Raw genomic sequence first — 27415 nt, forward strand, 5'->3', positions numbered from 1 at the left:
CACCTTTGCCCCGGAAAAGTTTCCAATCTCTGGCTCAAAAAGGGAAGGAAATTTGTTAAGAACCTGGTTACATGAGGCCTCATCGACATGTGATAGCGCTCGGATGTCATCCCAGTTCCAGCGGATTTTGCCCAGCCAGCTCCTTCCAAGCAGTGTGGGGCCATCGCCCGGGACAATCCAGATGTGTATCACTTTCAGCAACGTTACCGGGTGTTTACAGTCACAGGTTGGCAATCGATCTTGCACTTGACGATTCCATTTAAAGGGCTCAATTTTCCCCAAGCCCTGCTTTCTGGCGTATTGCCAGAGTTGTGCCGCTTATTTAGGCTAATAAATGCGCGAGAAAAACTTGTCCGGAGTTTCCCCGAAGTTTGTGCTGTGATCTAGAGCTGCGCAGAATGACCAGTCGCCTTGGAGCGGGGTGGAGCCTGCAGTCTGCGCTGGAAAAAGGAGCTGAGCCTTCTGTGCATGCGCGGGGAAAAAAAAATGACGTTCTTGACGTCGCTGAAATACCCGCCCATGCGCAGTAGTGACCTCTCTCTCCCTCCCCCATCCCCCCCCCCCCCCCGGGCACCAAGCTGTCTGCGACCCTCTCGGGTCCCCGAGTGAGGCGCCTTCCTGGTCTGCTGTGGTGAGTACTTTCCTGGTCCGTTGTGGCCCCCCCAAGTGCGTGCCGGTTAGTTTGCTCGCTCCCTCCCTCCCTCCCCCGCCGAGCCTCTCCGGTCCCGAGTGAGTGCCCATCCAGATCCGCTCCGCTTCCCGACTCTAGCCCAGGCCGAATGGCCTCCGATTTGCTTACCTGCGCCGATTTATTTAACTCTCCGCGAGGGTTTTCTCGAGAGGCCACATACACTGGCCTAAACGTAGAAATGGAGTAACTATTAGCTGGCCAAAGTTCCCTAAATGGCCAGAATTGGCATAGGTGGCTGGTTACGCCCCCTTTTGAGGAAAAAAAAACTTACCTAAAAAAAGTAACTAAATGAGTTACGCTGGTGCAAATTGATTGGGGAAACTGGGACAGAAGTTAGGCCAGAAAAAGCGGCCTGCTCCAAAAAAAAAACTGTGCAAATACTGGGGAAAATTGAGCCCAAAGTCTTGAAGCTCCCTAGCCATTGACTTCTGTTTGAAAATTCTGTACATGCAGTTTCCCTCCCAGATCTTTGGCCTGTGACCGCAATACATCACGGACGATAAAATGATGGGCATTTACATTACTAAACCACGCCGAGTGAACTTTCTCTAACTCTTCCTCTCGTGGTCAACAATCTCATGTTCCTTTGGCATTGGTGGTGATCAGGCACTTTGGAATCCCTTGGATAATACCGTATATGAAACCAGTGGCCTGCCGATCTTTGATCCAGATGTCTCTACTACGAAAGCAGACAGGTTATTGAAAGGGTTTTCTGTTTCTCCTGACAGACTTCCATCTCCAATTGCAGTGTAATCTACACTCAATGTTGTTCCACTGCGGGGCCAAATATCTTGAATTACAAGAAGCTTTGTTGATTTATCATTTTGGAGTGTTGGAATGGATTTTGATGTGTCTGGGCAATTGCATTCTAACTTCCCGAATCAGTAGTCTGATAAACAATGATTGGAGATACAAAAAAAAGTTCTGGATTAGACAAACATCTTCTGTTTTTGACTGGTCATTAAAATTATATCACTAACGATCTTTCTAAAAGAAATCATGGCACTCTTTACTCCCTTGTGGCATGACCGTAGTAATTCCAATAACAACTTGCATTTCTCTAGTGCTGCTCACATGCGGGAAGATGTCTAAAAGTAATTTGTATTAAGGAGTCACTGAGCAGGAGGGGTAAAAAGAAAGCGGAGAGAGTTAGGATAGCAGCCTAAAGGCGCAGTGGAAGAGATGGGTTTTGAGAAGGTTTTTTTTAAGCAGGAAGGGAGATGGCACGGTGAAGGGAGTGATGCGGGATAGTAATGTAGGGGCTGAATATCCGAGGCTGTTTTCCCAATCGTCTGCCATTACTTTGTAGGAGGAGTAGCGAAAACCACAGGAAATCATAAACAGGATTTTGTGGCACTGAAGGCAGGAACTCCATAAGACAGTGGTGCAGGCTAATGGAGGGAGACGGTACAGGCCATCAGTCATACCTGCACCACCCAAAGAACTGCTTCCCAGTACCAGAAGAGGTTCAGTTAATTTATCAGAAGTCTATGCAATCTTTCCGATACACATCCTCTAGCACTCAGGCAACCTTCACTCACCAACTTAACTTTCATATGCATTCTGTCTCAGCATCTGGGTGTCAGGGGAACTTTTTTCTGCAAAGGGCATCTTCTGCAAATACTCAAACACCTTTAGTCAAAACTGCTTTGGGTAAATCACATTGCCTTCCACAAACTAGTCTTCAAGGACACTTGACTTAAAGGGACAACGCACCTCCATATCTCGTCATCATGGCATGCATGCACTCAAATGGTTGAAAATGTCTAGACCACTCATTTGCCCTTAACGTTTGCCCTTTTCACCTTTTCAAAGACTGAAATAAATACATCCAGGAAAGAAAAGCAGTATTGAAAACCCTGAGTGCATGCAAAGAGTAGATGCTGCACATCATTGGCAGACAGACGGGATAACTTGTGGGAGAGGACGTGGCAAGGTGGCAAGAGAGGTTGGTAAAAGCTAGGAAATCCTCATCATGGGTAGTCTCAGCCTTATGTGCCTTCTTAAAGTATTACAATGCTCTTACACTCAGCAGCTATTCCTCAAGCGGCAACGTGGGAATGTCACTGTGTGTGCAGCTAAACAGGGCACTTCCACTGGAGAATTAGCTGCCAGAACTACAGGCTCAACTGTTGCCACTTTCTCACCAACACATCTTACTTGCACAAGCACCGACACAGAGACACAGACACCCATTTGGGGGGAAAGTAACTCATGAGTCACAATGGCTGACATAGGGTGCAGCTGCTACCACCAATTATATAGCGGTGATAATTACTTGGGGCAGGTTTGGGGTGGAAGTTGGAGGAAATGGCTCAAAGAGGTTAGACACAGACACGCGCACCCACCATCCACCCCCTGGACTCCATTTTCACAAGGCGGATCGACTTCTGCTAGGCCTTCAAAGGGAATGGGGTTTTATTGGGGAAATAATTTTGTTGCAGGTTTTTTGCAGCAGTCTTGAGGAGGTAGGCTATAAAAAAAAAACGCATTTGACTTCATTGACTGCTCCAATCCCCCCCCCCAAATGGGTGGTAAATTGGAGTAAAATCCCTAACCCTAGTTCTGTCATCAGATAGCTACTAAATGGAGGCCAGATGCTTCCCCAGAGCAGAGAGAAGTGTCAGCAGCTTTCCGTATTTGATTGAAGAATAGAATTCACAGACCTATGACAGCAGGATGCCTCTCTCAGGCTAACAGCCAATGGAATCCTAAAGAGAGCACACATAAACTCAAAGTAGTAATAAAAAACAAAGAGGGAAGGATGCTACGGAAGGAGTTCATCATATCAACCAGGGCTGGAATAGTAGTTTGTTCCCAGAAGGAAAAGGAGAGACCCAGGGGCCGATTTTCAGCCAAGCCTCCCCTGGTTGAAGTGCTACCCAAAGTGCTGCAGAGGTACCGGGCGGTACTTTGGGCGGGACATTCATGAAAAAGGTCCCTCGAAGGTTGGCAGGCGGCAAAATGGAAGGCGTACACCACCAATCTGGGCGGCAGCGGGGCGGGTGGTCGCATTCTCGGCGGCAGAGGGGCTTGCCACCCAAGTGCAGCCGAGGATGGAGTCGAGCCCACACAGGGTCGAAGACCTGAAAATAAAAATCACAAATAAAAAAAATACAAAAACTAGCCGAGGACCTTCAGGGTACCCCGTCGCTGCTGAAAATGTATTATTTTTTTTTTAAAATGGTCACTTACCTTTTTTTTCCGGGATCTTCAGATGTACCATCGGGGACAAACCCGCCTCCAGCCAGCGGCCCACCCCCCCCCCCCCCCTCCCCTGTTCGGCCGCCGACTCCCGCCCGCAGGAATCTGGGAGCTCGGCGGGCGGGAGCTCAGTTGCGCCACTCGGCCGTCCGCTGATGTCAGCGGGCGGTTCCCGGCGCCCGCTCCCGCCTGCCTCCAAAGTGGCACTGGGCGGGTCTGTCGGTGGGAGTGGGTGGCCGTCGGCGGCAGCGGGTGGTGGGCTGCTGAAAATCGGCCCCCCAATCTACCATCAATCATAGAATCACAGACATTTACAGCACGGAAGGAGGCCATTTCGGCCCATCGTGTCCGCGACGGCCAACCAAGAGCTATCCAGCCTAATCCTACTTTCCAGCTCTTTGTCCATAGTCCTGTCGGTTATGGCACTTTAAGTGCACATCCAAGTATCTTTTAAATTTAGTAAGAGTTTCTACCTCTACCACCCTTTCAGGCAGTGAGTTCCAGACCTTCACCACCGTCTGGGTGAAGAAATTTCCCCATATGTCTCCTCTAAACCTCCCCCCAATTATGCCCCCTGGAAGGACCCAATTAAATCTATGCCCCCTGGTTGTTGACCTCTCTGCCAAGGGAAACAGGTCCTTCCTATCCACTCTATCCAGGCCCCTCATAATTTCATACCCCTCAATCAGGTCTCCCCTCAAGCCTCCTCTGTTCCAAAGAAAACAGACCCAGCATCTCCAATCTTTCCTCATAGCCAAAATTCTCCAATCCAGGCAACATTCTTGTAAATCTCCTCTGCACCTTTTCCAGTGCAATCACATCTTTGGTGACCAAAACTACACACAGTACTCCAGCTGCGGTCTAACCAGTGTTTTACATAGTTCAAGCATAACCTCCTTAGTCTTGTATTCCATGCCTTGACTTATAAAGGCAAGTATTCCATGTGCCTTCTTAACCACCTTATCTACCTGGCCTGCTATCTTCAGAGATCTGCAGAACTGCACTCCAAGATCCCTTTGTTCCTCTACACTTTTCAGTGTTGTACCATTTAATGTGTATTCCCTTGCCTTGTTAGCCCTCCCAAATGCATTACCTCACACTTATCCGGATTGAATTCCATTTGCCACTGTTCGGCCCACCTGACCAGTACCAGTTAATATCTTCCTGCAGTACACAGCTTTCTTCTTCATTATCAACCACACAGCCTATTTTAGTGTCATCTGCAAACTTCTTAATCATGCCCCCAACATTAAGTCCAAGTTATTGACCACAAAAAGCAAGGGACCTAGTACCGAGCCCTGCGGAACCCTACTGGAAATAGCCTTCCAGTCACAAAAACACCCAGCAACCATTACCCTTTGCTTCCTGCCTCCGAGCCAATTTTGGATCCAACTTGCCACTTTGCCCTGGATCCCATGGGCTATTACTTTCGTGACCAGTCTGCCATGTGGGACCTTTGCTTTGCTAAAATCCATATACACCACATCATACGCACTGCCCTCATTGACCCTCCTGGTTAGCTTCTCGAAAAATTCAATCAAGTTAGTCAGACTCGACCTTCCCTTGACAAATCCATGCTGACTGTCCTTGATTAAACCATGTCTTTCCAAATGAAGGTGTATCCTATCCCTCAGTATTTCTTTCCAATAATTCTCCTTTTTTAAACAAAGGTACAACATTAGCAGTATCCAGTCCTCTGGCACAGCACCTGTAGCCAGAGAGGATTGGAAAATGATGGTAAGAGCCTCTGCTATTTCCTCTTTTGCTTCTTTTAACAGCCTGGGATACATTTCATCCAGGCCGGGGGATTGATCCACTTTCAAAGCTGCTAAGCCCCTTAATATTTCCTCTCTCACTAGGTTTATCTCATCGAATATTTCACACTCCTCCTCCCTCATTGCAAAGTCTGCATCGCCCCTCTCTTTTGTGGATCCTACCCACGTCTTCCACCGCCACACACAGATTTCCTTTATGGTTTCCAATCGGCCCCACTCTTTCTCTAGTTATCCTCTTGCTCTTAATTTATTTATAAAACATCTTTAGGTATTCCCTGATCTTACTTGCCAACATTCTTTCATATTCTCTCTTTGTTTTCCTGATATCTGTTTTAATTGCACTCCTGCACTTCTTATACTCCCCTAGACTTTCTGCAGTGTTGAGTTCCCGGTATCCGTCATAAGCTTCCCTTTTTTTCTTTATCTTACCCTTACATTCGTTATAATCTACCAAAATTCTCTGGACTCTAGAGAGGTACCAGCCGATTGGAAAGCAGCTAATGTAACGCCTCTGTTTAAAAAAAGAGGGCAGACAAAAGGCAGGTAACTATAGGCCGGTTAGTTTAACATCTGTAGTGGGGAAAATGCTTGAAGAATCATTAAGGAAGAAATAGCGGGACAGCTAGATAGGAATAGTGCAATCAAGCAGACACAACATGGATTCATGAAGGGAAAATCATGTTTAACTAATTTACTGGAATTGTTTGAGGATATAAAGAGCATGGTGGATAGAGGTGTACCGATGGATGTGGTGTATTTAGATTTCCAAAAGGCATTCGATAAGGTGCCACACAAAAGGTTACTGCAGAAGATAAAGGTACGCGGAGTCAGAGGAAATGTATTAGCATGGATAGAGAATTGGCTGGCTAACGGAAAGCACAGAGTCAGGATAAATGGGTCCTTTTCGGGTTGGAAATCGGTGGTTAGTGGTGTGCCACAGGGATCAGTGCTGGGACCACAACTGTTTACAATATACATAGATGACCTGGAAGAGGGGACAGAGTGTAGTGTAACAAAATTTGCAGATGACACAAAGATTAGTGGGAAAGCGGGTTGTGTAGAGGACACAGAGAGGCTGCAAAGAGATTTAGATAGGTTAAGCGGATGGACTAAGGTTTGGCAGATGGAATACAATGTCGGAAAATGTGAGGTCATCCACCTTGGAAAAAAACAATAAAAGGGAATATTATTTGAATGGGGAGAAATTACAACATGCTGTGGTGCAGAGGGACCTGGGGGTCCTTGTACAAGAATCCCAAAAAGTTAGTTTGCAGGTGCAGCAGGTAATCAAGAAGGCGAATGGAATGTTGGCCTTCATTGCGAGAGGAATGGAGCACAAAAGCAGGGAGGTCCTGCTGCAACTGTACAGAGTATTGGTGAGGCCGCACCTGGAGTACTGCGTGCAGTTTTGGTCACCTTACTTAAGGAAGGATATACTAGCCTTGGAGGTGGTACAGAGACAATTCACTAGGCTGATTCCGGAGAGGAGGGGGTTACCTTATGATGATAGATTGAGTAGACTGGGTCTTTACTCGTTGGAGTTCAGAAGGATGAGGGGTGATCTTATAGAAACATTTAAAATAATGCAAGGGATAGACAAGATAAAGGCAGAGAGGTTGTTTCCACTGGTCGGGGAGACTAGAACTAGGGGGCACAGCCTCAAAATATGGGGGAGACAATTTAAAACCGAGTTGAGAAGAAATTTCCTCTCCCAGAGGGTTGTGAATCTGTGGAATTCTCTACCCAAGGAAGCAGTTGAGGCTAGCTCATTGAATGTATTCAAATCACAGATAGATAGATTTTTAACCAATAAGGGAATTAAGGGTTACGGGGAGCGGGCGGGTAAGTTGAGCTGAGTCCACGGCCAGATCAGCCATGATCTTATTGAATGGTGGAGCAGGCTCGAGGGGCTAGATGGCCTACTCCTGTTCCTAATTCTTAAGTTCTTATGTTCTTATTAACACCTATTCAAGAAAAACACTTACAGCTGACTGACAGTTAACTGCCACTGGCAGACAACTTCTGTTAACTACAGTTTAAAGTTCTCGGTTTAAATCAAAATGTTAAACTAGATTTCACTATGTACAGCTTCTTCTTGCCCAATACTTAACAGAAATTCCCACTCTTTCCAAATTCCCAAATAAATCACTCGATATAAGACCGCTCTGTGCAGACCACTCTGTACAACCCAGTCCCCAATCAGAACACCTTTCAATGTGTAGGTTGGACATTCTTTTAAAACCTTGTACTTGTTGTCATTCTTAGGCAGCATTGAACGTTTACCCAGAAATATTTTTATGAGAACATGACAATATTATAACAAATAAAAAGAGAGATTCTGCTGATTGTTCTGACAAAATTGACATTTAAGATCACCTTTCAGCAGTATTTAATATAGAATGTAGTGTGAAGTATAAGAGTAGAAGAGAAAATGATGGTCTAGCAAAGGGAAAACTCTGCTAATTAGAACATATTGGCAGATGAGTTTTTAAAAGTTAAATCTCTCAATGTATTTTAATCACAACTTGAAATGACAACAAAAATGTAAGGAGTCACATTAATTATGCCTGCCCCGATTAAGTGGGGAAATATGACAGGATAGTAACAACTCTTGTATTACTCCTGTTTTTGAGGAGCAACTGAGGCAGATATTAGAAGTACCCAGTAAGGCTTTTGGCACAGGAGGTAGACAGACTTTTAACATTGGCATAATGGCTTAACACTATTACATATTACCACTGAATATCTTTTCAGATCAAATAAGGCCCATCTCTCAAAGTACACAAATACCATTAATTGTCTTCCTCTATGGATACCATCTGTTTGCATGAGTGATCACAGTATGGTTGAATTTATAATACAGATTGAGGGTGAGGAAGTAGTGTCTCAAACGAGCGTACTATGCTTAAACAAAGGGGACTACAGTGGGATGAGGGCAGAGTTGGCTAAAGTAGACTGGGAACACAGACTAAACGGTGGCACAATTGAGGAACAGTGGAGGACTTTTAAGGAGCTCTTTCATAGTGCTCAACAAAAATATATTCCAGTGAAAAAGAAGAGCGGTAAGAGAAGGGATAACCAGCCGTGGATAACCAAGGAAATAAAGGAGAGTATCAAATTAAAAACCAATGCGTATAAGGTGGCCAAGGTTAGTGGAAAACTAGAAGATTGGGAAAATTTTAAACGACAGCAAAGAATGACTAAGAAAGCAATAAAGAAAGGAAAGATAGATTACGAAAGTAAACTTGCGCAAAACATAAAAACAGATAGTAAAAGCTTTTACCGATATATAAAACGGAAAAGAGTGACTAAAGTAAATGTTGGTCCCTTAGAAGATGAGAAGGGGGATTTAATAATGGGAAATGTGGAAATGGCTGAAACCTTAAACAATTATTTTGCTTCGGTCTTCACAGTGGAAGACACAAAAACCATGCCAAAAATTGCTGGTCACGGGAATGTGGGAAGGGAGGACCTTGAGATAATCACTATCACTAGGGGGTTGTGCTGAACAGGCTAATGGGACTCAAGGTAGACAAGTCCCCTAGTCCTGATGAAATGCATCCCAGGGTATTAAAAGAGATGGCGGAAGTTATAGCAGATGCATTCGTTATAATCTACCAAAATTCTCTGGACTCTGGGGAGGTACCAGCGGATTGGAAAGCAGCTAATGTAACGCCTCTGTTTAAATAAAGGGTGCAGACAAAAGGCAGGTAACTACAGGCCGGTTAGTTTAACATCTGTAGTGGGGAAAATGCTTGAAGCTATCATTAAGGAAGAAATAGCGGGACATCTCGATAGCAATAGTGCAATCAAGCAGACACAACATGGATTCGTGAAGGGGAAATCATGTTTAACTAACTTACTGGATTTCTTTGAGGATATAAAGAGCATGGTGGATAGAGGTGTACCGATGGATGTGGTGTATTTAGATTTCCAAAAGGCATTCGATAAGGCGCCACACAAAAGGTTACTGCAGAAGATAAAGGTACGCGGAGTCAGAGGAAATGTATTAGCATGGATAGAGAATTGGCTGGCTAACGGAAAGCAGAGAGTCGGGATAAATGGGTCCTTTTCGGGTTGGAAATCGGTGGTTAGTGGTGTGCCACAGGGATCGGTGCTGGGACCACAACTGTTTACAATATACATAGATGACCTGGAAGAGGGGACAGAGTGTAGTGTAACAAAATTTGCAGATGACACAAAGATTAGTGGGAAAGCGGGTTGTGTAGAGGATACAGAGAGGCTGCAAAGAGATTTAGATAGGTTAAGCGGATGGACTAAGGTTTGGCAGATGGAATACAATGTCGGAAAATGTGAGGTCATCCACCTTGGAAAAAAAACAGTAAAAGGGAATATTATTTGAATGGGGAGAAATTACAACATGCTGCGGTGCAGAGGGACCTGGGGGTCCTTGTGCATGAAACTCTTTTAGAGTCTACCTGCGAAAACATAAACATTAAACTGTGCCACCCGACCTGGGTGACACTCCAGACATTTACAAGGCCCATTTTTTTTTCCCCCCTTTTTTGTGTTTTTTTTTGTTTTTTCTTTTTTTTTTTTGTTTTTTTTTTTGGGCACTAAAATCACAATTTTTCCCCAGTGCCCCCTATAAAAGGGAAGGGGACACTAAAAGCACCGGCAATTAAAACAAATTAACTTTAAAACGTAAAATCAAATTAAAATTTGGTTGCCGGGCGTGATGATGCACTCCAGTCCCTCCGGTGCCCACCTCTCGCGGAAGGCCGCGAGCGTACCGGTGGACACCGCGTGCTCCATCTCCAAGGACACCCTGGACCGGATGTAAGAGCGGAAGAGAGGCAGGCAGTCAGGTTGAACGACCCCCTCGACCGCCCGCTGCCTGGACCGGCTGATGGCACCCTTGGCCGTGCCCAGGAGCAGTCCTACGAGGAGGCCCTCGGACCTACCCGCTCCCCTCCGCACAGGGTGCCCAAAGATCAGGAGAGTGGGACTGAAGTGCAGCCAGAATTTCAGGAGCAGCCCCTTCAAATAATGGAACAGGGGCTGCAACCTCGTGCACTCTATAAAAACATGGAACACGGACTCCTCCAGACCGCAGAAATTGCAGGCGGCCTGGGAGTCCGTGAACCGGCTTAAAAATTTGTTGCACGGCACTGCTCCGTGCACCACCCTCCAGGCCAAGTCCCCGATGAATAGTGGGAGGACCCCTGCGTAGAGTGCCCTCCATCGGGGACCCCCGCCTCCTCCGGACGGCAAGATGGTGCGCCATGGCGTGTCCGGACGGCCGGCGAGGATGGCAAAGTTGAGGGTGTGCAGGAGCAGCCCGTACAGGAAACCCCTCCGCGCGGAACTGAAAGGCACGGAGGGGATTTCCCCGAGGCGGCTCAAGTTGTGAGGCGCCGGCCCCCGAGGGAGGTTCCGGGGCTTGGCGCCGATGAGGAATTCCGTCCGGACGGGGGTCAGTTCGGACGGGATCTCCCCACGTGCTTGAGCCTCCTCGATACACCTAACGGAGTCAGGGCCCAGAGCTGTTTTTAGCGACTCGATGGCATCGGCCGCGCGGCGGACGTTGGCAGAATTTAGGCGCCGCGCCAGCGTGACTGGCGCCATCCAGCCCGCTCCTCCGCCATCGAGCAGGTCCCTGACCCTGGTCACCTCACCAGCCACAGCCCTCTCTTCCGACCGCCACATGAAGCCTCGGCCGTGGAGGTACGGATTCCCGAGCAGCGGCTCCTGCAGGACGGCCGCCACTCCAGCCGGCGGAGAGCTGCGCTTGGTGGAGACTTTGTTCCAGACCCTGATGAGTTCCCTGTAAAAGACAGGCAGCTCCCGGAGGGCGGTCCTGGCACCCCCCAAGTTCACAAACAGGAGCTGCGTGTCATAATTGAGGTCGAGCTGCTGGCGGAAGAAATACCTCGCCAGAGCACACCACCTGGGAGGGGGCTCGACGTAAAGGTATCTCTGCAGGGTCTGAAGACGGAAAGTCGCGAGCTGGGCGCTGACGCACACCAACGACTGACCGCCCTCCTCAAGCGGGAGACTCAAGACCGCGACAGAGACCCAGTGCTTCCTGTTGTTCCAGAAGAAGTCCACCAGCTTCTTCTGTATCTTGGCGACAAACGCAGGGGGAGGGGTCAAAGTGACCAGCCGGTACCACAGCATTGCGGCCACCAGCTGGTTTATGACTAGCGCTCGACCCCTGTAGGACAGCACTCGGAGCAGTCCTGTCCAGCGCCCTAGGCGAGCGGCGACCTTGGCCTCCAGCTCCTGCCAGTTCGCCGGCCAGGCTTCCTCGTCGGGGCTAAGGTAGACTCCCAGATAGAGGAGATGGGTCGTGCTCCAGGCAAAAGGCCTGAGCTCCTCCGGCAGGGAGTCCACCCGCCACTGACCCACCAGGAGTCCGGAACATTTCTCCCAGTTGATCCTGGCGGAGGACGCGGCCGAGTAAATCTCCTGGCACTCACGCATCCTCCGCAGGTCAGCGGGATCCTCTACCGCGAGGAGCACGTCATCGGCGTAAGCCGAGAGGACGACCTCCACGCCCGGCCCTTGCAGAGCCAGTCCCGTCAACCTCGTCCGCAAGAGGCGCAGGAAAGGCTCCACGCAAACGGCGTATAACTGGCCGGACATGGGGCATCCCTGGCGCACCCCTCTCCTAAAGCGAAGGGGCGCCGTCAAGGACCCGTTAACCTTAATCAGACACTCCGCGGCGGCGTACAAAAGTCGGATCCGGGCGACGAAATGCGTCCCGAACCCGAAAGCGCGCAGAGTTCCGAGCAGATAGTCGTGATCCACCCTGTCGAACGCCTTCTCTTGGTCGAGGGATAGGAAGGCGACCGACAGACCAGCCTCCTGGGAACAATGGATGAGGTCCCGGACCAGATGGATGTTATCGTGGATTGTCCGGCCCGGGACCGTGTATGACTGGTCGGGGTGGATCATGTGGTCCAGCACGGCACCAAGGCGAGCAGACATCGCCCTGGCGAAGATTTTGTAGTCCGTGCTGAGGAGGGAGACCGGGCGCCAGTTCTTAAGGAGGCGGAGATCGCCCTTCTTAGGCAGCAGGACGATGACTGCCCTGCGCCAAGAGAGGGGCATCTCCCCGGTCGCCAGACTTTCCCCCAGGACCCGCGCGTAGTCGCTCCCCAGGACGTCCCAGAACGCCCTGTGGAACTCCACGGTCAGCCCGTCCAGCCCCGGGGATTTTCCCCTCGAGAGCCGGGCGAGGGCACCGGTCAGCTCCGCCAGGCTTAGCGGAGCTTCCAGATTTTCGGCGCCCTCCGGGCTGACCTTCGGCAGGTCCTCCCACAAAACTCTACGCGCTTCCTCGCTGGACGGATCCGGAGAGAACAGAGCCCCGTAATATTCACGGACCCTGTTGTTGACGCCCTCCGGATCCGAGACGAGAGAGCCGTCGTCGGCCAGCAGCGTCAAGAGCTGCTTACGGACACTCTGCCTTTTTTCCAGCGAGTAGAAGAAGGGGGAGCCGCGGTCCAGATCCCGCAGGAACCGGATCCGCGACCTCACGAACGCGCCTCGGGACCCGACGAGCTGCAGGTCCTTCAGCGCGGCCTTCTTCGCTTCGTACACCGTCCGCAGGGCCGGGTCCTGGACGACTTGACCGAGACGGGCTTCCAGGTCGAGCACCTCTTTTTCTAGGCGCCCGACTCTGGCCGCCCGCCTCTTGGTCGACCCCCTCGCGTACTCTTGACAGAAGACGCGGACGTGAGCCTTGCCCACGTCCAACCATAGCCTCAAGGAGGGGAAGCCCCCCTGCTTCCTTCTCCAGTCGGACCAGAATCGACGGAACGAGTCCTGGAACCGCACGTCCTCCAGCAGCCGGTTGTTAAAGTGCCAGTACGCGGACCCCGTCCTCGCGCGGAGCGAAGCGAGCTCCGCCCACACCAGGTGGTGGTCCGAACACGGCACCGGCCGCATGGAGGCCGCCGGGACGCAGGAAACGTACGCCCGAGACACGTAAAGGCGGTCGACTCTAGACCATCCAACTCCAGGCCTCACCCAAGTAAAGGCGCTGGAGTCGGGGTGGAGATTTCGCCAGACGTCCACCAAGTCGAAGGACCCGACCAGGTCCCTCAACTTCTCCATCGCCGTCATGCACTGCGGGGCACCGGAGCGGTCCCTCGCCTCGAGGGTGCAGTTAAAATCCCCCCCGAGGACAATGCAGTCGCCGACGTCGACGGAGCCAAGAAGAGCGGACACCTCTTCAAAGAAGCGCGTTTGCTGCGGGCCGGGATGAGGGGCGTACACGTTCACGAGATGGAGCGGCACGTCCCCCAGGCGAACCGTTACGTGCAGCAAGCGGCCTGGCACGGGCTCCTCGACCCCCAAGATCTCCGGCTGAAAATGCGGGCCCAGCAAGATGGCCACCCCACTAGAAATGGCGGTGAGGTGGCTCATGCGGACCTCTCCTTGCCATTCCAGGAGCCACGTGGCTTCGTCTCCCGGAACGGTGTGGGTTTCTTGCAGGAAGCACACCGCATATTTCCCCTCCCGCAGGAGCGAAAAATTGTCAAATCTACGGCGTGCCCCTCTGCCGCCGTTGATGTTGAGGCTGGCTATGGTTATCTTCATGGCAAAAGCATAGTGCAACCTCTACCTTAACCTATTGTGGGGGAGGGAGCGGAGTCTTTTGTTGAACTCCGCTCCCTCCGCAGCCCAGCGAGGAGTCCCTCGAGCTCGCGCAGCTCAAGGTGCTGCTCCTTTGTCAAGGGCCCGCCCGCGGCCAAGGTTTTAACGGCGGCGCGGACAGACCCCTTGATCAGCTCCGGCTCGGACCATTTTTCCAGGGCCAGTCGGGCTTGGTCGCGGCGACCCCGGCTCTGGGCCAAAAAGTCCCGGAGTTCCTTTGCAGGAACGAGGAGGGCCTCAGCGGCGGCCGCGAGCAGATCCACCGCCTCACTGGCGGTGGTCTCTAGGTCTTCACCCGCGTCCCCCACCGAGTCCCCGTCCTCCTCCGGGAGGTGGCCGCCAGCAGCCGGCCCATCGACCGCACAAGGTACGGCAAATGAACCGGCCGCTCCAACCGGCCCTGGCACTGCCCCGATCCCACCCCCAGGATCGTCGGCAGAGGAGTCCCCACTGGGCTCTTTTAAAAATGGTGCTGGGTCGGGAAATGACAGCGGAAGGGGTTCCCCCTCCGCCCCAGGAACCGGAGAACAAGGAGAGACCCGGCCATAGGAAATCCCCAGGCCCCCCAAGTGCTCCAGCTCCAAAGTAAGGGGCGAGGGTGGGTGTTCCTCCCCCTCCCCGCTGCCACCCCCCGGCCCAGCATCTACAGTTTCATTAAAAACAGTAAATTGTGTTTCTGCCGGGTCGAGCGTCTCCCGGGGGAAGTTGGGTATTGGCTGGGCGGGCTCAGGTTCGGCCTTTTCGGCCTCGCCCGCCTCAGTCCCCGGGACGCCCGGCCCGGCGGCTACGCATTCCTCCGCGGTCCCCACGCCCCCCACGACAGGCAGATCTTCCACTCCATCCCCAGGAGGCAGCGGCTGGGCAGCCTCGACTACCTCACCCTCCCCGGGGACAGACTCTTCGCGCCTGCAGCGCAATTTGGGAGCGCTGGTGGGGGACGCGGGACACGCGGCGGGCACCGACTCCTCCGCGGAGGGATGTTGTTCCCCCTCCGCGTCATTGGGACGGTGCCTCTTTTTGTTCCTGGGGGCGCGCGGAGTCAGGGAGACCTCCATGTCTGCCGAGGCCTCCCGCTCCGCCCCCCCCTTTTCCTTTTCTTGCCCGCGCCCGGGCCCCTCTGTGGTGTTGTTCAAGGGCTCGGGCACGGGCTCGGGGCACCCCGCGCTCGCCGGTGACGGGGTTGGGCTGAGCGCGGTGGTCAAATTATCCGGCGCACTGAGGGGACCCGCCTCTTGATGTTTTGTCTTCTTCCGCGCCTTCTTTCCGGTCGGACGCTCTCCCTCCCCCCCGCCGGAGGCCCTGAAAACAAAGGCCTCCGACGATGCCCGCGCACCCATGGCTCCCGGCACGCGGACGCAACTAGGGGGAGGGGTGGCGGCGGCGCCAGCCTTGGCCGCCTTCGGTGGTTTGGTGGCCTTGGAGGCGGGGCAGTTCTTGCGAACGTGCCCCACCTCCCTGCAGGCATGGCACCGCACGCCGTCCGACGTCCAGAAGACGCGGTAGGCAGTCCCCTCGTGCACCACATTAAAATTACCCTCCGTCGTGTCCTCCCGCGCCAGCCGGACAAAGAGCTGGCGGCGGAAGGAGAACACGTGGCGCAGGCTGTTCTCCCTGAGGCCGAGCGGTATGGGGTTGATCCCTGACCTTACCTCCCCCAGTTGGTGTAGGTGAGGGAGGAGGAGCTCAGCGGGAACAAAGGGCGGGACGTTTGAAATGATGACCCTCTGCGCGGTGGCCTCGAGAGGGTCCACCGGCAGGAACGTCCCGCCCACCGTGAGCCCCTTTTCAAGGGCCAGGGACACCGCCCGCTCCGACCCCAGGAAGAACACGGCCTTCCCAGACATCTTGGAGGCTGCGACAATGGCCGAGGGGCCGACTACCCCAGCCATCGCCCGCACGCACTCCTCAATGCTCATTGTGGGGTGAGTGTAGCTCTTGACCCCATGTTTCCTGGTTATAAATCTGAACGGTGGCAGGGCAGCGGGTGGCGCAGGAGGTGCCGTGGATGTGGACACCGCCTGCGCATACGTCCTTGCTGGCCCTGCCACCGGCGTGGATGGGGTCGCCATCACGGGGTCCCTTTAAGGGCTACACCCACCCCAAAGTCACAGGCCTTAATGGTCTTTTAATGGCCTCGTATATTAACTGAGCAGAGGAGCCCTTAACGAGGCACCTCTCCCCTCGTTGACAATTGGGGAGAGGCCTTGCTCCCTCTGCTCAGTTGTCTTAATTGGTTTTTTTTTTTTGCAAATTTGGAAGGAAGAGGCCTCAGAGAGAGAGGGGAGAAACAGAGTAGCAGAGAAAGAGAGAGGGGGGTGGGAAGGGGGGGGGGGGACTGCGAGGGCAGGTCTCCCCTCGCAGCTGTGGGTGGGTGCACTCCCCAGATGGCAAAAACACAAAAGTCCTTGGGGTGGTCTTCAGGTGGGGGGAGAAGATGTCTTCACCTGGGGTAGCTGGAGCCACCAGGCACTCCTAACGATCTTTAATTGGGTGAATAAGAAAAACAACAATCTTCAGCCTGGTAGCTCCAGCTATCCCAGGCTAGGCAAATGTGGGGGGGTGGGGGGGGTTCCAATTGTGGGGGGGGCCTAGTTGTAAGCAAGGCCCCCACACACACTGCCACACACACACACACCCCCCGCGATGTTCCGGCCCTCAGTGGTCTTCTTTCCTCCCCCCACCGATACAACAAAGTCTTTTTGGGGAAATGCACCCACACCCACCTGTAGAAATGGTAGAGTCTCCCTCCTTCCACACTGGATGGTTGTTGTGGTTTTTCCCCCTCTCTCCAACTCCTTGCAGAATGGTAAGGATGTTTAAATGTTTTCTGCTTTCTCCTCCTCTCCCTCTGGGTTAAAGTTGTGGTGAAGCCCCTTCCTTCCTTCTCCTCCTGGGCTGGTCTCAGGGCTCTCCAGGCAGGAGCTCAAGTTGCTAGCTGCTTCTCTCACTGCTCACAGCTCCAACTGAGCAGGACACGCCTCCACAGCTCCACAATTGGTCCTTGTGCATGAAACTCTTTTAGAGTCTACCTGCGAAAACATAAACATTAAACTGTGCCACCCGACCTGGGTGACACTCCAGACATTTACAAGGCCCATTTTTTTTTTTTTCCCCCTTTTTTGTGTTTTTTTTTTGTTTTTTCTTTCTTTTTTTTTTTTTTTGTTTTTTTTTGGGCACTAAAATCACAATTTTTCCCCAGTGCCCCCTATAAAAGGGAAGGGGACACTAAAAGCACCGGCAATTAAAACAAATTAACTTTAAAACGTAAAATCAAATTAAAATTTGGTTGCCGGGCGTGATGATGCACTCCAGTCCCTCCGGTGCCCACCTCTCGCGGAAGGCCGCGAGCGTACCGGTGGACACCGCGTGCTCCATCTCCAAGGACACCCTGGATCGGATGTAAGAGCGGAAGAGAGGCAGGCAGTCAGGTTGAACGACCCCCTCGACCGCCCGCTGCCTGGACCGGCTGATGGCACCCTTGGCCGTGCCCAGGAGCAGTCCTACGAGGAGGCCTTCGGACCTACCCGCTCCCCTCCGCACAGGGTGCCCAAAGATCAGGAGAGTGGGACTGAAGTGCAGCCAGAATTTCAGGAGCAGCCCCTTCAAATAATGGAACAGGGGCTGCAACCTTGTGCACTCAATAAAAACATGGAACACGGACTCCTCCAGACCGCAGAAATTGCAGGCGGCCTGGGAGTCCGTGAACCGGCTTAAAAATTTGTTGCACGGCACTGCTCCGTGCACCACCCTCCAGGCCAAGTCCCCGATGAATAGTGGGAGGACCCCTGCGTAGAGTGCCCTCCATCGGGGACCCCCGCCTCCTCCGGACGGCAAGATGGTGCGCCATGGCGTGTCCGGACGGCCGGCGAGGATGGCAAAGTTGAGGGTGTGCAGGAGCAGCCCGTACAGGAAGCCCCTCCGCGCGGAACTGAAAGGCACGGAGGGGATTTCCCCGAGGCGGCTCAAGTTGTGAGGCGCCGGCCCCCGAGGGAGGTTCCGGGGTTTGGCGCCGATGAGGAATTCCGTCCGGACGGGGGTCAGTTCGGACGGGATCTCCCCACGTGCTTGAGCCTCCTCGATACACCTAACGGAGTCAGGGCCCAGAGCTGTTTTTAGCGACTCGATGGCATCGGCCGCGCGGCGGACGTTGGCAGAATTTAGGCGCCGCGCCAGCGTGACTGGCGCCATCCAGCCCGCTCCTCCGCCATCGAGCAGGTCCCTGACCCTGGTCACCTCACCAGCCACAGCCCTCTCTTCCGACCGCCACATGAAGCCTCGGCCGTGGAGGTACGGATTCCCGAGCAGCGGCTCCTGCAGGACGGCCGCCACTCCAGCCGGCGGAGAGCTGCGCTTGGTGGAGACTTTGTTCCAGACCCTGATGAGTTCCCTGTAAAAGACAGGCAGCTCCCGGAGGGCGGTCCTGGCACCCCCCAAGTTCACAAACAGGAGCTGCGTGTCATAATTGAGGTCGAGCTGCTGGCGGAAGAAATACCTCGCCAGAGCACACCACCTAGGAGGGGGCTCGACGTAAAGGTATCTCTGCAGGGTCTGAAGACGGAAAGTCGCGAGCTGGGCGCTGACGCACACCAACGACTGACCGCCCTCCTCAAGCGGGAGACTCAAGACCGCGACAGAGACCCAGTGCTTCCTGTTGTTCCAGAAGAAGTCCACCAGCTTCTTCTGTATCTTGGCGACAAACGCAGGGGGAGGGGTCAAAGTGACCAGCCGGTACCACAGCATTGCGGCCACCAGCTGGTTTATGACTAGCGCTCGACCCCTGTAGGACAGCACTCGGAGCAGTCCTGTCCAGCGCCCTAGGCGAGCGGCGACCTTGGCCTCCAGCTCCTGCCAGTTCGCCGGCCAGGCTTCCTCGTCGGGGCTAAGGTAGACTCCCAGATAGAGGAGATGGGTCGTGCTCCAGGCAAAAGGCCTGAGCTCCTCCGGCAGGGAGTCCACCCGCCACTGACCCACCAGGAGTCCGGAACATTTCTCCCAGTTGATCCTGGCGGAGGACGCGGCCGAGTAAATCTCCTGGCACTCACGCATCCTCCGCAGGTCAGCGGGATCCTCTACCGCGAGGAGCACGTCATCGGCGTAAGCCGAGAGGACGACCTCCACGCCCGGCCCTTGCAGAGCCAGTCCCGTCAACCTCGTCCGCAAGAGGCGCAGGAAAGGCTCCACGCAAACGGCGTATAACTGGCCGGACATGGGGCATCCCTGGCGCACCCCTCTCCTAAAGCGAAGGGGCGCCGTCAAGGACCCGTTAACCTTAATCAGACACTCCGCGGCGGCGTACAAAAGTCGGATCCGGGCGACGAAATGCGTCCCGAACCCGAAAGCGCGCAGAGTTCCGAGCAGATAGTCGTGATCCACCCTGTCGAACGCCTTCTCTTGGTCGAGGGATAGGAAGGCGACCGACAGACCAGCCTCCTGGGAACAATGGATGAGGTCCCGGACCAGATGGATGTTATCGTGGATTGTCCGGCCCGGGACCGTGTATGACTGGTCGGGGTGGATCATGTGGTCCAGCACGGCACCAAGGCGAGCAGACATCGCCCTGGCGAAGATTTTGTAGTCCGTGCTGAGGAGGGAGACCGGGCGCCAGTTCTTAAGGAGGCGGAGATCGCCCTTCTTAGGCAGCAGGACGATGACTGCCCTGCGCCAAGAGAGGGGCATCTCCCCGGTCGCCAGACTTTCCCCCAGGACCCGCGCGTAGTCGCCCCCCAGGACGTCCCAGAACGCCCTGTGGAACTCCACGGTCAGCCCGTCCAGCCCCGGGGATTTTCCCCTTGAGAGCCGGGCGAGGGCACCGGTCAGCTCCGCCAGGCTTAGCGGAGCTTCCAGATTTTCGGCGCCCTCCGGGCCGACCCTCGGCAGGTCCTCCCACAAAACTCTACGCGCTTCCTCGCTGGACGGATCCGGAGAGAACAGAGCCCCGTAATATTCACGGACCCTGTTGTTGACGCCCTCCGGATCCGAGACGAGAGAGCCGTCGTCGGCCAGCAGCGTCAAGAGCTGCTTACGGACACTCTGCCTTTTTTCCAGCGAGTAGAAGAAGGGGGAGCCGCGGTCCAGATCCCGCAGGAACCGGATCCGCGACCTCACGAACGCGCCTCGGGACCCGACGAGCTGCAGGTCCTTCAGCGCGGCCTTCTTCGCTTCGTACACCGTCCGCAGGGCCGGGTCCTGGACGACTTGACCGAGACGGGCTTCCAGGTCGAGCACCTCTTTTTCTAGGCGCCCGACTCTGGCCGCCCGCCTCTTGGTCGACCCCCTCGCGTACTCTTGACAGAAGACGCGGACGTGAGCCTTGCCCACGTCCCACCATAGCCTCAAGGAGGGGAAGCCCCCCTGCTTCCTTCTCCAGTCGGACCAGAATCGACGGAACGAGTCCTGGAACCGCACGTCCTCCAGCAGCCGGTTGTTAAAGTGCCAGTACGCGGACCCCGCCCTCGCGCGGAGCGAAGCGAGCTCCGCCCACACCAGGTGGTGGTCCGAACACGGCACCGGCCGCATGGAGGCCGCCGGGACGCAGGAAACGTACGCCCGAGACACGTAAAGGCGGTCGACTCTAGACCATCCAACTCCAGGCCTCACCCAAGTAAAGGCGCTGGAGTCGGGGTGGAGATTTCGCCAGACGTCCACCAAGTCGAAGGACCCGACCAGGTCCCTCAACTTCTCCATCGCCGTCATGCACTGCGGGGCACCGGAGCGGTCCCTCGCCTCGAGGGTGCAGTTAAAATCCCCCCCGAGGACAATGCAGTCGCCGACGTCGACGGAGCCAAGAAGAGCGGACACCTCTTCAAAGAAGCGCGTCTGCTGCGGGCCGGGATGAGGGGCGTACACGTTCACGAGATGGAGCGGCACGTCCCCCAGGCGAACCGTTACGTGCAGCAAGCGGCCTGGCACGGGCTCCTCGACCCCCAAGATCTCCGGCTGAAAATGCGGGCCCAGCAAGATGGCCACCCCACTAGAAATGGCGGTGAGGTGGCTCATGCGGACCTCTCCTTGCCATTCCAGGAGCCACGTGGCTTCGTCTCCCGGAACGGTGTGGGTTTCTTGCAGGAAGCACACCGCATATTTCCCCTCCCGCAGGAGCGAAAAATTGTCAAATCTACGGCGTGCCCCTCTGCCGCCGTTGATGTTGAGGCTGGCTATGGTTATCTTCATGGCAAAAGCATAGTGCAACCTCTACCTTAACCTATTGTGGGGGAGGGAGCGGAGTCTTTTGTTGAACTCCGCTCCCTCCGCAGCCCAGCGAGGAGTCCCTCGAGCTCGCGCAGCTCAAGGTGCTGCTCCTTTGTCAAGGGCCCGCCCGCGGCCAAGGTTTTAACGGCAGCGCGGACGGACCCCTTGATCAGCTCCGGCTCGGACCATTTTTCCAGGGCCAGTCGGGCTTGGTCGCGGCGACCCCGGCTCTGGGCCAAAAAGTCCCGGAGTTCCTTTGCAGGAACGAGGAGGGCCTCAGCGGCGGCCGCGAGCAGATCCACCGCCTCCCTGGCGGTGGTCTCTAGGTCTTCACCCGCGTCCCCCACCGAGTCCCCGTCCTCCTCCGGGAGGTGGCCGCCAGCAGCCGGCCCATCGACCGCACAAGGTACGGCAAATGAACCGGCCGCTCCAACCGGCCCTGGCACTGCCCCGATCCCACCCCCAGGATCGTCGGCAGAGGAGTCCCCACTGGGCTCTTTTAAAAATGGTGCTGGGTCGGGAAATGACAGCGGAAGGGGTTCCCCCTCCGCCCCAGGAACCGGAGAACAAGGAGAGACCCGGCCATAGGAAATCCCCAGGCCCTCCAAGTGCTCCAGCTCCAAAGTAAGGGGCGAGGGTGGGTGTTCCTCCCCCTCCCCGCTGCCACCCCCCGGCCCAGCATCTACAGTTTCATTAAAAACAGTAAATTGTGTTTCTGCCGGGTCGAGCGTCTCCCGGGGGAAGTTGGGTATTGGCTGGGCGGGCTCAGGTTCGGCCTTTTCGGCCTCGCCCGCCTCAGTCCCCGGGACGCCCGGCCCGGCGGCTACGCATTCCTCCGCGGTCCCCACGCCCCCCACGACAGGCAGATCTTCCACTCCATCCCCAGGAGGCAGCGGCTGGGCAGCCTCGACTACCTCACCCTCCCCGGGGACAGACTCTTCGCGCCTGCAGCGCAATTTGGGAGCGCTGGTGGGGGACGCGGGACACGCGGCGGGCACCGACTCCTCCGCGGAGGGATGTTGTTCCCCCTCCGCGTCATTGGGACGGTGCCTCTTTTTGTTCCTGGGGGCGCGCGGAGTCAGGGAGACCTCCATGTCTGCCGAGGCCTCCCGCTCCGCCCCCCCCTTTTCCTTTTCTTGCCCGCGCCCGGGCCCCTCTGTGGTGTTGTTCAAGGGCTCGGGCACGGGCTCGGGGCACCCCGCGCTCGCCGGTGACGGGGTTGGGCTGAGCGCGGTGGTCAAATTATCCGGCGCACTGAGGGGACCCGCCTCTTGATGTTTTGTCTTCTTCCGCGCCTTCTTTCCGGTCGGACGCTCTCCCTCCCCCCCGCCGGAGGCCCTGAAAACAAAGGCCTCCGACGATGCCCGCGCACCCATGGCTCCCGGCACGCGGACGCAACTAGGGGGAGGGGTGACGGCGGCGCCAGCCTTGGCCGCCTTCGGTGGTTTGGTGGCCTTGGAGGCGGGGCAGTTCTTGCGAACGTGCCCCACCTCCCTGCAGGCATGGCACCGCACGCCGTCCGACGTCCAGAAGACGCGGTAGGCAGTCCCCTCGTGCACCACATTAAAATTACCCTCCGTCGTGTCCTCCCGCGCCAGCCGGACAAAGAGCTGGCGGCGGAAGGAGAACACGTGGCGCAGGCTGTTCTCCCTGAGGCCGAGCGGTATGGGGTTGATCCCTGACCTTACCTCCCCCAGTTGGTGTAGGTGAGGGAGGAGGAGCTCAGCGGGAACAAAGGGCGGGACGTTTGAAATGATGACCCTCTGCGCGGTGGCCTCGAGAGGGTCCACCGGCAGGAACGTCCCGCCCACCGTGAGCCCCTTTTCAAGGGCCAGGGACACCGCCCGCTCCGACCCCAGGAAGAACACGGCCTTCCCAGACATCTTGGAGGCTGCGACAATGGCCGAGGGGCCGACTACCCCAGCCATCGCCCGCACGCACTCCTCAATGCTCATTGTGGGGTGAGTGTAGCTCTTGACCCCGTGTTTCCTGGTTATAAATCTGAACGGTGGCAGGGCAGCGGGTGGCGCAGGAGGTGCCGTGGATGTGGACACCGCCTGCGCATACGTCCTTGCTGGCCCTGCCACCGGCGTGGATGGGGTCGCCATCACGGGGTCCCTTTAAGGGCTACACCCACCCCAAAGTCACAGGCCTTAATGGTCTTTTAATGGCCTCGTATATTAACTGAGCAGAGGAGCCCTTAACGAGGCACCTCTCCCCTCGTTGACAATTGGGGAGAGGCCTTGCTCCCTCTGCTCAGTTGTCTTAATTGGTTTTTTTTTTTTTTTGCAAATTTGGAAGGAAGAGGCCTCAGAGAGAGAGGGGAGAGACAGAGTAGCAGAGAAAGAGAGAGGGGGGTGGGAAGGGGGGGGGGGACAGCGAGGGCAGGTCTCCCCTCGCAGCTGTGGGTGGGTGCACTCCCCAGATGGCAAAAACACAAAAGTCCTTGGGGTGGTCTTCAGGTGGGGGGAGAAGATGTCTTCACCTGGGGTAGCTGGAGCCACCAGGCACTCCTAACGATCTTTAATTGGGTGAATAAGAAAAACAACAATCTTCAGCCTGGTAGCTCCAGCTATCCCAGGCTAGGCAAATGTGGGGGGGTGGGGGGGGTTCCAATTGTGGGGGGGGCCTAGTTGTAAGCAAGGCCCCCACACACACTTCCACACACACACACACCCCCCGCGATGTTCCGGCCCTCAGTGGTCTTCTTTCCTCCTCCCACCGATATAACAAAGTCTTTTTTGGGAAATGCACCCACACCCACCTGTAGAATGTTGAGTCTCCCTCCTTCCACACTGGATGGTTGTTGTGGTTTTTCCCCCTCTCTCCAACTCCTTGCAGAAATGATAAAGTTGTTAAAGTTTTCTGCTTTTTTCCTCCTCTCCCTCTGGTTAAAGTTGTGGTGAAGCCCCTTCCTTCCTTCTCCTCCTGGCCTGGTCTCAGGGCTCTCCAGGCAGGAGCTCAAGTTGCAAGCTGCTTCTCTCACTGCTCACAGCTCCAACTGAGCAGGACACGCCTCCACAGCTCCACAATTGGTCCTTGTGCATGAATGACAGAAGGATAGTTTGCAGGTGAAGCAGGCATTCAGGAAGGCGAATGGAATGTTGGCCTTCATTGCGAGAGGGATAGAGTACAAAAGCAGGGAGGTCTTGCTGCAACTGTATAAGTTATTGGTGAGGCCGCACCTGGAGTACTGCATGCATTTTTGGTCACCTTACTTAAGGAAGGATATACTAGCTTTGGAGGGGGTACAGAGACGATTCACTGGGCTGATTCTGGAGATGAGGGGGTTACCTTATGATGATAGATTGAGTAGACTGGATCTTTACTCGTTGGAGTTCAGAAGGATGAAGGGTGATCTTATAGAAACATTTAAAATCATGAAAGGGATAGACAAGATAGAGGCAGAGAGGTTGTTTCCACTGGTCGGGGAGACTAGAACTGGGGGGCACAGCCTCAAAATACGTGGGAGCCAACTTAAAACCGAGTTGAGAAGGAATTTCTTCTCCCAGAGGGTTGTGAATCTGTGGAATTCTCTGCCCAAGGAAGCAGTTGAGGCTAGCTCATTGAATGTATTCAAATCACAGATAGATAGATTTTTAACCAATAAGGGAATTAAGGGTTATGGGGAGCGGGCGGGTAAGTGGAGCTGAGTCCACGGCCAGATCAGCCATGATCTTGTTGAATGGTGGAGCAGGCTCGAGGGGCTAGATGGCCTACTCCTGTTTCTAATTATTATGTTCTTATGTTCATATCATCATGGTGTCTTGCATTGTATTCTATGAGGTTAGATGACAAGAAGCTATCAAGTTTTATCTTGCACTTGATGTGAATTCTATCGTACTGTGCAACAAAAAATCTACTCGGATTCCCGTATTAAGCATTTTTGGCTTTGTCAGATTATGTAGTGGATGTTTTTTTGCTGGGCATGCACACACAGATTTAAGGTTGTTAAAACGCTAGCTGTTTCAGCATGTTACATCGAATATCGATCACAGTCTGGATAAATACCACACAGGCAGAGATAGGTATGCTTCAGGAAGGCCGTGGTCTGCCGTTTGTTTGATGCCGGTGTATTTGGATGGACACCTGTCTAACAGATCATTTAAAGTATTTGACACACATCAATGAATCAAGTCATTCCACTTGTCCCAAACAACTAACACTCTGTCCAGTGCGTGTAGTAATGAGAGATACGGGGGGGGTGAAATTCAACTTCGGTGGGGGCACAAACTGGGCTCCGACAGTTTACTACCCAAATGGTGACGTTGCAAATTACCCCAATGCATTTCCAGCTACCAAAAATGAGAAAATCACTTGGTCATATTCCAGTGAGCATATTATATTACAGTGACAAGGGTTCTCTGTCTGATCTCCAGGTCTTGCTACAGTTATCTATATATTGGGACAAAGAAAGACACACTCTGGTCTATAAGGGACAAGCGGTCCATTTACAGGAGTGGCTGGTGACGCTTAAACTCGAGAACATCTAGTGTAAAAACGTAAAATGAGAAGTTCCTCTGTACACGACAGTATGTTCTGAACGATATGTTCAATACATAAAAAGACTGGGGCAGCGTGAGGGCCATGCAACATGTGTAAATGCATGGGGGCCGAGCCAGTCAGGGACCCCGTGAGGATCCAGCGAAAGGGCACCTACACAATGGTAATAGCTGATTCCTGATCATTTTGTCAACACTTTTCATATTATCTATTGCAAACCTGTTATAGATTTACATGGAATATACAGCACAGAAACAGACCATTCGGCCCAACAAGTTTGACACCAGATACGTAGTATTTAGTATCATTGCAAAATGAAAGGGCCCCAAACTGAACATTTGCCCGGGGCCCCTTGTAAGGCAAATGCTGTCCTTGCTCTATTTACCTCAACACATAAGAGTAACTTTAGCAAATTTCTGCACTGCCACACTGTATATTGTAGATTCTTCAATGGAGATCTTCATTTCATCATGATGTCTTGCATTGTATTCTATGAGGCTAGATGACAAGAAGCTATCAAGTTTCATCTTGCACTTGATGTGAATTCTATCGTACTGTGCAACAAAAAATCTACTCGGATTCCCGTATTAAGCATTTTTGGCTTTGTTAGATTATGTAGTGGATGTTTTCTTGCTGGGCATGCACACACAGATTTAATGGGCTTCATTCTGTTATATTGGCAAACTTTAGACAGCTGATAAAGTGCGCATGAGAATAGGAGTGTTAATCATTCTCTTTAAGATACTTATCATTACATAATGTTTAGGATCCAGCTTTTGAAAATGTTTCGGAATAGAATTCAGTTAAATTCCTCATTTCTTCCATGATTGGAGGACCACAGCTATTTGCCTTATAGTAAAGTATCTTGGGGTGGAGAGTTATAACTATAGAATCAATTCCCTTTGGACACTTCCAAGATATATCACGGAGGAAGATTTTAAGCAATAAATACTCATGTTCAAAGCCTACCTTCTGGACACAGGCAGCTGTAGCCAGTGGCTCTGCTCATGCAGGTGGCTCCATTTTCACATGGCTGTGAAACACAATGATCAATTTGTGTCTGGCACAGTTCTCCCGTGTAACCTGGTAACACATAAAAGATCCATGTAATATAACTATTTCTCATATTAGGGAACAAAAAATCTACCAAGAAAGTGATCATAAAAATTATTGCCATTGATTAGCATTGACTATGCAAAAGACAGTTCTGCACCAATTGTCTCCACTGCATTCATACTTACAAAGCAAAAACATGCATGCAGTTTTGGTTTCCATATTTACGAAAGGATATACTTGCTTTGGAGGCAGTTCAGAGAAGGTTCACTAGGTTGATTCCGGAGATGAGGGGGTTGATTTATGAGGAAAGGTTGAGGAGGTTGGGCCTCTACTCATTGGAATTCAGCAGAATGAGAGGTGATCTTATCGA

The 27415-nt window shown here is 53.6% G+C and overlaps 1 protein-coding gene across 1 annotated transcript in view; it reads right to left on the reverse strand.

Annotated features, from left to right (window-relative positions):
* Nucleotides 1-27415, reverse strand: part of dner (delta/notch-like EGF repeat containing) — a 368701-nt gene that overhangs the window by 52495 nt on the left and 288791 nt on the right. The window contains exon 7 of the mRNA XM_070882480.1: nucleotides 26959-27072. Coding sequence (XP_070738581.1) covers nucleotides 26959-27072 — 114 coding nt within the window. The remainder of the gene's footprint in view (nucleotides 1-26958; nucleotides 27073-27415) is intronic.

Source organism: Pristiophorus japonicus, chromosome 6 (assembly GCF_044704955.1).
Source record: "Pristiophorus japonicus isolate sPriJap1 chromosome 6, sPriJap1.hap1, whole genome shotgun sequence".
In the NCBI taxonomy this organism is placed as follows: domain Eukaryota; kingdom Metazoa; phylum Chordata; class Chondrichthyes; family Pristiophoridae; genus Pristiophorus; species Pristiophorus japonicus.